Consider the following 14,576-nt stretch of genomic DNA (forward strand, 5'->3'; position numbering starts at 1 on the left):
ATAAGTAGAAATTTTGTGCTGCACTCTTTAGTTAAGTGTCTTAAGGTATGATCCTGGCATAAATGTCTATCAAAGTTTATGTTACAATTAAACTAAAAGTACCCTTGTTTGGGAAGTTATCCTATAATATAACGTATTGTATAGTACATGCCCTCAAGTCATTGTGTCTACAATTTTAATGGTAATTAAAGGAGATGAGATGAAATCAGATCATATAGGGAAAAGCTTGGATATTCATTAGAAATCATGATAGTTGGTATAGACTTCTGTGAGAAAATGAAGGTACACCAGTTTAAAACAGATATGTGTAAGTGTGTGTGTGTGTGTGTGTGTGTGTGTGTGTGTGTACATATTCTCCTAGGCTCATAGATGTCTGGATTATTGTACTTATAGGTATGCCCTTATAATAGATAGATATTGTAGAAATAGTCTTGAATTACTGAAATTGTGATGATTTTATCTCCTGGGCAAGAGCCAATTCACTGTTGAAAATACCTGTAGAGTAATGTTGTACATTATGTGGTACATTTATGTACATGCACTCAATGTATGTTTCCAGCATTCATCGACATTTTTCCTGTGGTGAGATGTATTCTCATATTTTTGTCTGTTTATATTAAATCTCCATGAGTAACATTGTGTGGCTAAAGTGTAGGATAAGGAATATAAATGAATTACTGGTATTAAAGAACAAAAATATCTCCAATAAATTATGCTTAAATCAAAAGAAGAAAGACAAATCCATAGGCTCTAATATTTGCATATTTGTTTACTTGCAGATAAAGTCACGGCTGCACTATTATGTGTGTGTTAAAATGTATGGATATAAATCCGGGAGATGGTGGCCCATGCCTTTCATCCCAGCACTTGGGAGGCAGAGGCAAGCAGATCTATGTGAGTTCGGGACCAGCCTGGTCTACAAGAGCTAGTTCCAGGACAACCTCCAAAGCCACAGAGAAAACCTGTCTTGAAAAACCAAAAAAAAAAAAAAAAGATGTGTGGTTATAAGTTATCAAGTTATCAAGCCAGTATCACACTCCTGAGTACTGCCTGTGTTCTACAATCAAAGCTCTCTGTTACTTACGTACCACAAGCATTTCTATCTACCTTTAAATGCAACCCAGCATGATTAGAAAGGTGATGACAGTTGTCCCTTCATATATTCATAAATTTTGCCTCTGGTTATCAGAAATAAGTTGTGATATTTCATCAGTGTCAGAGAAACTGGAAAGGAGGTGTGCTATTGGCAGAACTGCATACACACACAGCAGACTTTTTTCTGAGGCCCAAAGTTTAATCCTTTGATTGATTTTTCTTTCTTCTGGTTGTTCTACTGTATTCTTTGATTGTATTCTGACAAATAAAACTTGTTGGAGTCAGAGAGTTGAGATAGCCACTAGCTAACCAAAATTAACCATAGAGGTTTAGAGGACTGTAGACAGAGGAGACAGGAAGTGGTAAGGCAGGGTTGAGAGAAGATCTTAGCCCTTTTGAATGAAGGAAGGGGAGAGGTAAGTGGCTGCTCTGTGCTTCTCTGATTTTTCAGGTTCTTACTCAGATATTTAGCTTCCAATTTTTCATTGATAAAAGAGTCATTAGACTAACATTTCACAAATGGCATCAAGATTCCATCTTACACCTGCCAGAATGGCTAAGATCAAAAGCACAAGAGAAAGGTATTGATGGAGAGGATGTGGAGCAAGGGGAACACTCCTCCACTGCTGGTGGGAGTGCATTCTTGTCAGCCAATTTGGAAATCAATATGGCAGGTTTTTAGAAAATTGGGAATCAATCTACCTCAAGACCCAGTATACAATTCCTGGGCATATACCTAAAGGTTTTTCCATCCTGTCACAAGGCCACTTGTTCAATTATGTTCATAAGAGCTTTACTCATTATATTCAGAAGCTGGAAACAATCTAAATACCCCTAAACCAAAGAATGAATGAAAAAATGTGTACATTTACACAATAGAATATTACCCATCTGTTAAAAACAATGACATTATGAAATCTGCAGACTTGGAACTTGAAAAAAATCATTTTATGTGAGGTAACCCAGACCCAGAAAAGACAAACATGGTAAGTATTCACTTATAAATGGGTATTATTTCTAAAGTAAAAGAAAATCATGCTACAGTCCACAGACCCAGAGAGGTTAAATAGCAAGGAAAGAACACAAGGATCTCCCTTAGAAGGTTTAATAGCATAGGTTTCTAGGGTGGATTGTAGATGGGTTGTGTTGGATATTAAAGGATTCAGGTCGGGGGAGGAGAAAATACCAGGAGAGATGACTGGAATGGGAGTGGTTTGGGGTGAGTTGGAAACCTAGTACAATGGAAACTCCATGAAATCTATTATAGCAACCCTAGCAAAGACTACGAGTAATGTGGGATACAAAGCCTAAACAGACCATATTCTCTAACCAGACATTGCTTCTAGTGGAGGGATTAGGACCACAGCCCAGACACAAAACCTTCAACTTAAAATTAGTCCTACTAGCACAGTGTGCTGGGACTGGAGCCTAGCAGAATCCTCATCAAAGAGATAAGAGACACTTCTTCCAGCAACTGATTGAAGCAGATGCAGAATCCCACAGACTCTGCAGAACTCAGAGAGTCCTGTGGAGGATGGAGAAGAAGGATTGGAGGAGCCAGAGGGGCCAGAGGGGCCAGGGACACCACAAGAACATGGCTCACAGAATCAAATAATCTGGATTCATAGGGGCTTGCAGAGATCAGGAAGCCTGTATGGGTCTGAACTAGATACTCAGCATACACATTATGGCTGAGTATCTTGGTATTCTTGTGCAACTCCTAACAGCAGGAGCAGGGGCTGTCTCTGACTCTTTTGCCTGCTTGTGGGACGCTTTTCATCCTACTGGGTCATCTCATCCAGCCTTGACATGGTGATATGTACCATGTTTGGTTGATGTCCCTGGGAGGGCTACAATTTTTCTGAACGAAAATGGAGAGGAGGCAGGAGGGAGAGCTTGGTGGAGAGAAGGTAGAGGAAACTGTAGGCAATGTGTAATATATGAGAGAAGAATAAAAATCATTAACTTTTCATGTAGGAAGTGTTATTTGGAGTTACTTTACAGAGTATATAACACTCTTCTCGTAAGCTATAGGTAACCAAATGAAGAGCCTGTTGCAGTTGTGGAATACTTCCTTTTGAGTTAGAGTTGTCCTGAATACTCCCCATACAATATGGGTTACTTCCACTACATTGGGGCAATTTACTTAATTTATCCTCTCCTTTGTCTCTTCACTGTCTAGACTAGCTATCCTTGAACTCAGAGAACTGCCTGCCTGTGCTTCCTGAGTGTTGGGGTTAAAGGCTTCGGCTACCATGACTGATGCTATTATCTGGAGGAAAGGAAGATGCTAGAGGATTTGGATGAGTGACATGAGTATCAGGGGCTATGTAACATAATTAATAAAAACCGAGAGATAGATATTGGAGTACAAGCTGATGGTCAGATAAGGCAAGCAGCTAGCCACTAGCTCTTACCTCTACCTCAGGCTGAAAGAGCTGTTCTGTTCTCAGTTTGATATGAGAATAAATCTTCCATGAGGCTCTTTGCTTTTTCGTTTTATACCTCTCAAATCCTGGGATTAAAAGCATGTGATTCCAAGTGCTGAGATCATCTTTGTGTGAGCTGTTTCTCTTTATAACTGGATCAATTTCATGTAGCTCAGTGTGACTTTGAACTAGCAGAGATCCATGTGCTTGTCTCTTGAGTCCTGAGTTTAAAGGTGTGTGTTACCACCACTTGGCTCTATGGCTAACTTGTTATGATAAATCTTTCCTCCAAAAGCCACTGAGCCCCACCACCACATGTGTGCTCTACGCCAGCTGCCCACCCAAATGAATACACAGAAACTTGTATTAGGTTCAAAGCTGTTTGGCCAATGACTAGGATTCTCATCTGCTAGCTCAGTCTTAATTATCATAAATCTATATATTTTTATAAGACTTATTGGACACCTTATTGGCATCCCTCCTTGCTGGTGGATCACATTGTGCCACTGGAGTAGGAGCGGAGGGGAAAAAGAGAGACCCTTCTTGTTTCTCCTTCGCTTAAATATGAGTCTCCTTGCTATGTCACTTCCTGCCTGGATCACCACTTCTCTACTACATTTCCCAGAATCCTCTTTGACTCCTAGTCCAGTCTAACTTCCTGTCTCATTGGCCACACAGTATTTTATTTAACAATCAATAAGATAAACATACACAGTACATTCCCCATCATCTTCTCTTTTCTATCTAAATAGAAGAAGGATAAGTTATCTTTTATAATAACTGAAAAAAACTATAACCATAACTATCTGTCTTCAATTCTATCAAAGACCACAGAAGGATAATATATAAACTCTAGAATTGACAGAGACATCTGGCTACCTGAACAGTCACCCGAAGTTCCTCTGTAACGTTGGGGCATCCATCTTCAGCCCATAGGCCACAGTGTGTCTGGCACACTTCTCCGTTTCAACAGGAACCCTTCAGTACTGTCTTGTTTTGTAAGTTCAGCAGTCATTTTCTTTTGGGTCCTACATGTCTAGTTTATTCATCAACAAACAGTCCAGGCAAGAGCAGTTTCTTGCCCAAATGGCTAATCTTGCCATGTTGAAAGCAAACTCCATAACGAGTTTCTTCGATGCCCATCCTCCTTTCTGATGTAATTGGTGTTCCAGGAGCAGTTGTGTTTCACTGCCAAGAAAAACCCTAAACCATTTAAATGCCATATTTCTGTAGGTCTTTGAAAGGTTTGAAGAATACCTATCCATCTCAAATACATCTCTGTATATCTAGAAAACACAACTAACCTAATTATAAGTTCTGACTATTATAGGTAAAAGATCTGTATAAACACAATACCTAAACAAGAGGAGACATATACATATCACAAAACTGACCTCAAAGTTATATCAATAAACGAAAATCTATACCAATGCAAAGTATTCATTCCTATATCCTATTCCCCCTTTTCTTTCTTTAAAAAGGGGTTGACAATGCTCATTATCATTTATAATTAACCCCATTTAAATGAAAACAAATACTTATAAACAGTATTTGGGGATTTGGGCGTCGTTCCTTCTAAACTGCTTCCTGCCGATTGGGGGCGATGTTTATATCATTAGGATCATGATAAAACATAGAAACCTGACCAAGTCCTTGTTTTTGTAGTCTGTAAGGCTGCATCATCTCAGCTTCAGGGGGTCTTGCTTGATCAAACCATATTAGTCTGGAAGGAATCCACAGCTTTTCATTTTCTGTGGAAACACAAGAAAAACCTTTATTTCTAAGTAGCCTGTCCTTAAACTTAAATTTTGAAGTCAAAGCATTTTTAAAATGTATAAGTTGGACTAATTTAGCAGCATTTATAATCAAATGTATTTTAGTAGCAGTAAGTCTTTCCTCCGCAATCAAACAATTTAAAGACAACAATACCGCACATAGTATCCAGATTCTCTCTGTATTTTTCATCTTTTGGTGGCTTTTTTACTATTCTACTTTTACTTCCTTTTGTTTCTTTTTTTCTGAGACAGGGTTTCTCTGTGGAAATTCGCCTGTCTCTGCTTCCTTCAGCAAATCCTACCGGCGTTGGCTACCACTACCAGCTACTCTATTTCCTCCTGTTACTTTTTCTCTCACAAGCCTACATATATTTTTAAATGTAATGTAAACCTTTAGAGGTTTTTCTTTATCTGGATCTGTCTTTATCATCTCAGAAGTGCCGAGTACAATGCCCAAGAGCACCGGGATGGCGCGAGTATATGGAAGCTTCTCCAATGCCTCTCAGTGGCCCAACAGGGCAGGCTGTGGCGGCAGGTTTCCCTCTTTGTCTGAGAACTTTGGGGCATGGGGTTATCCTGCCCACTGACACCACTAGCTAGTAAGGCTGCTGGGACGTAAGGTATGTATCATCATTGCCTGGATCTATGGCTCATAGCTAGCTTTGCTTTCTATACCATCAGACAAGCTTTAATAAATGATACATTATATATCTCCACAGGACTCAGTGAGTGTGGGCTTTGTGATGACTGACTTACTGACTGTCCATGCATGTATCCTTGACTCAGTTCATTCTTTCCACCCAGGCTATCAGCTGTTATAGAATGTGAGCTTGCTTTGTTGGGCCCAAATTAATGGACATTATTTAATAGGCACCTCATCCATTTGTTCCATTGTTTAAGCACTATATGAATGTGGGGGAAAGAAATAAAAAAAGGACATGAATGCTCCTAGGCATGGTAGAAGAGAAAGTTTTATATAGATAAAAGGGAGAGCATAGTCAGAGGCAGGGACAGGGACATCTGAGACTCCAGAGTGGATATGTCCAGACTGGTTTGCGGCATGTTGGGAGACGGGGAGGAGAAAGGAGAAGGGAGAGATTGGAACCAGAGTAACCAAAATAACTGAATTATATGAGGAAGAACAACCCAGTCATCTGAGCAGGAGAGTTCGGGGTAGGGAGAGGGGTATGCAAGCCAGGAGGGGACTGAGGGTTAGTAACTTGAAAGAACAAACAGCAAAATTAATGGCATAGGTTAAAAAAATCACATCAAATTTTACTACACACCGTGTTTATAATATATATTATCTAGATAATATCTTGTTATCCTTAATACTGAATTACATATTCAAAATAGTAAAAACATTCTCTGTGTTTTTAGTTTCATTAGCCACTAACAAAATAACAAAAATGATTTTTTCCCAATGAATTCCTCACTTAACAGTAACTTCCTTATAGCTTCCTTCAAGGACTCATTCCTCAGACAGGGTTGCATATTGGGGGTAGTACTTGTAAAAGATAAGAGAACAAGAAACCTAAAGCAGTTGGAGAGTTTGAAGTTGTGTTTAGATATGCACAGGAGCCTGTGGAAAGAAACACTGGGACAACAAAAAGGTGTGGCAGGCAAGTAGAGAAGACCTTAGACCAGCCTTCAGCAGAGGGCATCCTGAAAACTGTGGAGAATATATGGACATAGGAGAGGACAATCCCAATGAAGCAGGCAAAAGACATTGCAGACAGGAAACCAGCTACTCCTATTACTATAAGGTAATCATTAGAACAGGAGAGCTTGAGCAACTGGGGGATATTACAGAAGAATTGGTGGATTATTTTGGCACTACAGAACCTGATAGAGAATATGGTTGCTATATACAAGGTTCCTGGGATGCCACTGCTTAGCCATACAACTGTCACGGCCAACCTACACTTTCTGGGACTCATGATGACCTCATAGTGCAATGGGAGGCAGATGGCAACATAACGATCATATGACATTACTGTGAGAATGGCCACCGCACCCCAGGCAAAAGCCGTGAAGAAAAAAACCTGCAGCAAGCACTGAGTGTATGAAATGTATCCACTGCCTTCCAAGGAATTGTCAATATACTGGGGAACTGTGGCAGAGAGGGATGAGAAGTCCAGAAGGGAAAGGTGCTTCAGGAAATAGTACATTGGGGACTGCAGCTGCGGGTCCAGTGTTGTGATGATGAGAATGATGAAGTGACCTGCTGATCCCAGTAGGTATGTCACCAAGAAGAGCAAAGCATGCAAGATCTGTAGCTCACGGTTGTCAGAGAAACCCGTTAGGAGGAATCCACTCATCGTGGTCATATTTCTCATAAATATTTTGGGAATAGAATTGTGCTAGCAGCTGGAGAATAAGATGATATAGCAAATGAAAAATAACGACTCTGAGGTATTATTTATTTGTTCATCACTGTTTATGGTTCAACAATTACTGTATTAATTGATATATATTAAACCAGCCATAGTCTAGTTGTTGGGGAACTTAAGTAAGAACAGATTTTTCTCATGTTCCTAGAGACCACACTATTCACTCATAAACAAGTAGTTACAGGTAAATGTACACATGGTCCATCACTGCTTCTCTCAAAGAACATATTTGTGTTTATCCTATTTAAAAAATCACAATTCCGTTGCCACAATTGAAACCCATTGCTTTAAAATTTGAGTCAGCAATAGACAGTAATGGGCTGTGGATGAGAGGTTTTGAACATAGGACTGGTTATGTAGATAGGACAGAGTACCATTTTAGCAGATGGAATAGGCATTTATAAGGAATGTACCAGAAGTTAAAATATCATTTGGTTGTCCCCTGGAAACAGATGATTTTTTAGCAGACAATACTGTCATTACAGAAAGAGGGACTGTTGTTGTAGAATCAAGTATAAAAAGGAATAGTTTTATTGCTCTTAAATTACCATGCAGGGGTTACTGAAATCAAGGGCAAAAAATACTTGTGTAAGAGAAATATACATATGCCTCTCTCTCTCTCTCTTTCTCTCTCTCTCTCTCTCTCTCTCTCTCTCTCTCTCTCTCTCTCTCTCTCTCTCTCACACACACACACACACACACACACATGTCTAATATATATATCCTATTTCATTTTATGGAGTGTTTTAGGGGACAAGCAGCTTCTATTTCAACTGTTGTCCATGCTAGGAGCCTTCAGGTGTAGCCATCAAATAGTTAGCACTTACCACAAAGCAAAGACAATTGCAAAGAGAAATAGTGAGTTATTGAGGTGGTTTAAGATGTGGAGGAAAATGGCCAAAACCCAGTGTCTAACTTCAATAAAAGACTGGAAAATTAAAGTCATTTATGTTTCTGATAGAATAGAAGTTATGTTTTAGTTCTTGATCCTTTGCCTTGATATTTGAGGGATTGAAAGTACCCCTTCATTCTCCCCATGCATGATGCATGTTTGTGTTTGAGAGTTGATGAGAATTTAACGAAGGGTCAGCTTTCTGCATGTTTTTTTCTATTAGTGAGTTCTAGGCAACAAGAGCAAACATGCTCTGTCAGTCTTTTGAGGTTTTAAGTCCTGTGAAATATTACCAGATATTTTCTTGTGTCTACTTAAAATTCATATGCTTACAAATGCAATCACAGAATAAAATTTGGGGTCACTCTTCTCAATCTTGAGGCATTTTCCTTTAAGTAGAGCTCTCTTGAGATAGAACAAACTCACTCCACCTCCCACACATCTCTTTTGCAAAGAATGATCTTGATAGAAAATCATTCAGCATCTCTGTCCAATTATTTGACATGATGTTGGGGTTTGATTACAATAAAAATAGTTTTAGAGCCAAGCACTGTCCCGGACAACCTAAGCCAGATGCTCATTTTTGTTTTTATATAAAAGTGGTGACCTGTTGGGGACCCCTTTGGGGTCTGCTGTTCTTGTAACTAAGGGTCACCCACAGTGCCCTTAGGGCCCACTGTCTGTTTCATGACTAGGTGTTTACTTCCTCGTTCCCTCCTTCCGACTAGGCCTGTATAAAAGAATGCAAATTATCAGCCTATGGGGGAGGCGCCTGAGGGTGTGAACCTTGACCTGAGTAAATTTCCACTGTGGCTGCTGATGGGGAATGTACTGTGTATGTTTATCTTGTTGATTGTTAAATAAAATACTGTGTGGCCAATGAGATAGCAAGTTAGACGGGACTAGGAGTCAAAGAGGATTCTGGGAAATGTAGTAGAGAAGTGGTGATCCAGGCAGGAAGTGACATAGCAAGGAGACTCATATTTAAGCGAGGGAGAAACAGGAAGGGCCCCTTTTCCCGTTCGCCTCCTCCAGCGGCAGGATGTGATCCACCAGCAAGGAGGGACGCCAATAAGGTGTCCGATAAGATAAGTCTTATAAAATATATAGATTTATGATAATTAAGACTGAGCTAGCAGATGAGAAGTCCCAGTCATTGGCCAAGCAGCTTTGAACCTAATACAAGTTTCTGTGTGACCCGTCCTGCAGGCCAGGTTATTTGTGGGTCTCGAGGAGGTATCACCTAGGGGGGTCGATGGGGGTGAGAGAGAAAAGGAGACCAAGCGGCGCAAGAAAGGACAAGAGTCCGTCTGTGCAATGTCAAGGTCTCGATTTACTGGGGCTTAGAGTGGGCTTAAATAGCCCTGCAACAATAGAATTGGGGGGAATAATAGAAGGAACATCAGGTATTTGCTGGGACTGGAACATTCTTCTTGTCAGCCGGAACACCTAGTGGTCTTTCTTGGAACAGCGAACAGAAAAGCTCCAGACCCTTTCTCGGAACAGAAGCAGTTAGCAGTTCCGCTTGGCCAAACCGTATCTAATTACAGGTTATAGAAGGCTCACAGAGCTGGCTTTAAGCCGCAAACTTAAAGGTCATTAAAAGTCTGACAAAGGTGGGCTTTAAGCCGCATAGTTTTGGGCCCACAGCCCCTTACATCTGTGTATTCATTTGGGCCCTAACTCAGCAGGTGGCTGGCGTAAAGCTCACATGTGGAGGTGGGGCTCAGGCAGCTTTTGGCAGAAAGATTTATTGTAACATGCTGCTGTTGTTATATAAGCCTACTCCCCTTTGAAATAAACAGCATTCTCCTTGCAAGAATGACCCACTGCCTTGTCTTTATTTAATCCTCAGATTCCCTCACCTGAACTCATGAAAAGTGTGTTACAAAGCACAACATGAGAAAAAGAATCTCAGAACCTGTGGCAGTCAGAAAGTGACTTCAAACCGGTGTGGGCTCCATAGAAATATCCTCCATCTAAAGGAAAGTAAAACATTGTTAAATAAACTAGATAACTTTTGTTTCATATGATGCAAGTCTTATGTCTGAAAGTCTCTTGTCTCCTTCCAGTGTACCTTAAGTCATAATTTTCATCCATATCCTCATACGGTTTGGTTTCATCAAAACCTCATATTCTACAACAGAAATTAGGACAAACCAGAGACCTTACATGTTTCTCACAGTTTTCTTCCTTCCAAAATTCTGCTTCTTTGGTAGTAGTTTTCCTTGAGGTTGGTGTAAGGAGACTTGTAACCAGGCAGGCAAAGGCCTGGCTGGAGGGAGATTAGGACAGAGGCTACAACTGGGCAGGCAAAGGCCTGGCTGAAGAAAGATTAAAGGAAAGGGAGCATAGGCCCACTATGCAGCCCAGCTGTTGTAGATAAGAGTGAAAATGTGTGAAGTGTGGCCAAGTGTGATTAGCACGATTTAGCAAATTATTTAAGGACCAGCTCAAAACTAGGAATTTTAGAGTGTACCCTCAGGAGACTCGCTGGCCTGAATCCAGAGGAGCAGAAGTCCAGAGCCTGAACCTGCAGGCAGCTGCAGGAGAGGTATCCCTTGCTGTGAACCTATTGTCTGTGGTTCTTAGGATTGTTTGCTTATGCTTGTGTGTTGCTTTGACATAAGTGTGAAGTAAAACTTTTATACTCAAAACCAACTCATGCCTCCCAGGTCAAAACCTGGTAAGGGCTCCAGACTGTTGGTAAAATGACAAACATACTTATAACTAATGTTCATAATAGGAAAAATGTAAGAGTAACTTTTTGGCATTATTATTATTATTATTATTATTATTATTATTATTATTATTATTTTAGAAGCACTCATGTTTACATATCCATCCCCCCATTCCCTTGCCCTCCCATCTTCCCATGTTCCCCCAACCCATCCCCCAACTCCTTACCAGGGATAGTGAGGCTCTCGTGGGGGATCTTCTAAGTCCATCATATCATTTGGGGGAGGGCCTAGGCCCTCCTTGCTGTATCTGGGCTGCAATAGTATCCCTCCCTAGGGAATGGGCTCCCAAAGTCCATTTGTGCTCTAGGGATAAAGACAACTCCACTGTTAGAGGTCCCATAGACTGTCTTGGCCTCCTAGCTGACACCCACATTCAGAGGGCTTGGCTCGGTCCAATGCTGTTTCCCCAGCATTATGACTAGGGCCTCCATGCTTTCAGTAGGTCAGGTCAATTGCTTCTGTGGGTTTCTCCAGCACCATCTTGGCTCTTTGCTCATCCCTCCTCCCTCTCCACCACTGAATTCCAGGTTCAGTGCTTAGCTGTGGGTGCCTGTTTCTGCTGGGAACAGCTACTGGATGAAGGCTCTAGGAATGGTAACCAAGGTAGACATCGATCTCATTATAGGGGAAGGGCATCAAAGACATTTTCTCCACCACTGCTTGGATTCTTAGTTGGGGTCATCCCTGTGGATCCCCTAACATTTCCCCTGTGCCAGATCTCTCTCCAAACCTGTACTACTGAAAGACTTAAAAATTAGTAAAGAAATATAGCCCAGAAACTGACCAAGGCTACTACTATGACTTAGTGCCTGGAATTTACCAGCCACCAGCAATTACTCCCTTACAAGGCCATAACTGGGTACCAAGAATTCCCAGATGGCCACCCTCCCCGAGGGGCTCATGAAGGAAACAGATTGCCCCACTGGCCATTGTGTCAATCATTAACAATTAAGGGTCCCTGTGAAACAAAGAGATAGCTACTATTAGTTAGCACATCCTGAGGTCTGCAGGTTTTACAACTGGTGGGGTCAGGAGGCTATCTGATTCCCAGGCCTCCCCTCAAGACAAAGGGCTTCCTAGGAACCCATGACTCTGGTCACGTATTCAACGGACAGAGTCGAGGCCCTCCCTAAGCTTATGGTTTTTGCCTTTAAAAACACCTGTGCCTGGAGGACGGGGCTGCTCTCTAGCCTGCATGCTGAGAGAACCCGTTTGTACAAACGTCTACCCTTCATTAAAGCCTCTTGATGTTTGCATCAAGTTTCTGCCTCCTCCCTGGTGGTGGGGGTGGCCGCAGTCCTGGGAAAAGATTCTGGAGGCCTGAGCTTCCGGGGGTCTTACACTGTCTCCCTCTATCAAGGCGTCTCCTCCTTTCTTGCTCTCCTCTATTCCTCCCCTGTCTCAGTACTCTTGTTCTCCTCCCCTTCTCCTTCTTCCCTTCCCACCTCCTTCCTCTCCCCTCCATGCTGCCACTTTGCTCAGGGGTTCTTGTCCCCCTCTCCTCCTTCAGGGGACTATGCAATCTTCTCTTGGGGTCCTCCTTGTTTCCTAGATCCTCTGGTAGTGTGGATTGTAGACTGGTAATCCTTTGCTCTATGTCTAAAATTCATATATGAGTGAGTACATACCATGTTTGTCTTTTTGTGACTGAGTTACCTCACTCAGAATGGTTTCTTCTAATTCCATCCATTTGCCTGCAAATTTCAAGATTCCGTTGCTTTTTTCTGCTGAGTAGTACTCCATTGTGTAAATGTACCACATTTTCTCTATCCATTCTTCAGTTGAGGGGCATCTAGGCTGCTTTCAGGTTCTGGCTATTACAAATAATGCTGCTATGAGCACAGTTGAACAGATGTTCTTATTTATGAATGTGCATTCCTTGGGTATATGCCCAAGAGTGGAATTGCTAGATCTTATGGTAGACTGATTCCCATTTTCTTGAGAAACTGCCATACTGATTTCCACAGTGGTCTTACAAGTTTGCACTCCCACCAGCAATGGAGGAGTATTTCTCTTTCTCTGCATCCTCTCCAGCATAGACAGTAATTGGTGTTATTGATTTTAGCCATTCTGACAGGAGTAAAATGGTATCTCAGAGTTGTTCTGAGTTGCATTTCCCTTATGGCTAAGTATGTTGAGCACTTTCTTAAATGTCTTTCAGCCATTTTTGATTCCTCTGTTGAGAATTCTCTATTTAGTTCTGCACTCCACTTTTTAATTGCATTGATTGTTGTTTTGGTGGCTAGCTTCTTGAGTTCATTGTATATTTTGGTGATCAGCCCTCTGTTAGATGTGGGGTTGGTGAATATCGTTTCCCATTCTATGAGCTGGCATTTTTTCTTGCTGACTATGTCCTTTGCCTTGCAGAAGCTTCTCAGTTTCAGGAGGTTCCATTTATTAATTGTCAATCTCAATGTTTTTGCTGCTGGTATTATGTTCAGGAAGTGGTCTCCTGTACCAATTTGTTAGAGGGTACCACCTACCTTCTCTTCTAGGAGGTTCAGTGTGGCTGAATATATGTTGAGGTCTTTGATCCATTTGGACTTAAGTTTTATGTATGGTGATAGATATGGATCGATCTGCAATCTTCTACAAGTCCGAATCCAGTTATGCCAACACCATTTGTTAAAGATGCTTTCTTTTTTCCATTGTATAACTTTAGCTTCTTTGTCAAAAATCAGGTGTTTGTGGGTGTGTGGGTTAATATCAGGGTTTTCAATTTGATTCCATTGGTCAACCTGTCTAATTTTGTGCCAATACCAAGCTGTTTTCAGGACTCTATAATAGAGCTTAAAGTCAGGGATGGTGATACCTCTGGAAGTTCCTTTATTGTACAGGGTTGTTTTGGCTATTCTGGGTCTTTTGCTTTTCCATATGAAGTTGAGTACTGTTCTTTCAAGGTCTGTGAAGAATTGTGTTGGGATTTTGATGAGAATTGCATTGAATCTATAGATTGCTTTTGGCAAGATTGCCGTTTTTACTATTTTGATCCTACCTATCCAAGAGCATGGGAGATCTTTCCATTTTCTGGTATATTCTTTAATTTCTTTCTTTAAAGACTCAAAGTTCTTACTATACATGTCTTTCACATATTTTGCTTAGCATTACCCCCAAGATATTTTATGTTGTTATTTGCTATTGTAAAGGGTGATTAATCTTGTATCCTACCAATTTGCTGAAGGTGTTTATCAGCTGTAGGAGTTCCCTGGTAGAGTTTTTCGGGTCACTTATGTAAACAATCATATCATCTG

At 41.0% G+C, this 14,576-nt stretch overlaps 1 protein-coding gene across 1 annotated transcript; it reads right to left on the bottom strand.

The window, feature by feature from the left end:
* Positions 1–6,777: 6,777 nt before the first annotated feature.
* On the bottom strand, positions 6,778–7,638 carry LOC107977015 (olfactory receptor 14J1-like). The gene has a single exon (XM_027407474.1). The coding sequence runs from the start codon at positions 7,636–7,638 to the stop codon at positions 6,778–6,780; it is 861 nt and encodes a 286-aa protein (XP_027263275.1).
* Positions 7,639–14,576: the final 6,938 nt, after the last annotated feature.

Source organism: Cricetulus griseus, chromosome 3 (genome assembly GCF_003668045.3).
Source record: "Cricetulus griseus strain 17A/GY chromosome 3, alternate assembly CriGri-PICRH-1.0, whole genome shotgun sequence".
NCBI classification, from domain to species: domain Eukaryota; kingdom Metazoa; phylum Chordata; class Mammalia; order Rodentia; family Cricetidae; genus Cricetulus; species Cricetulus griseus.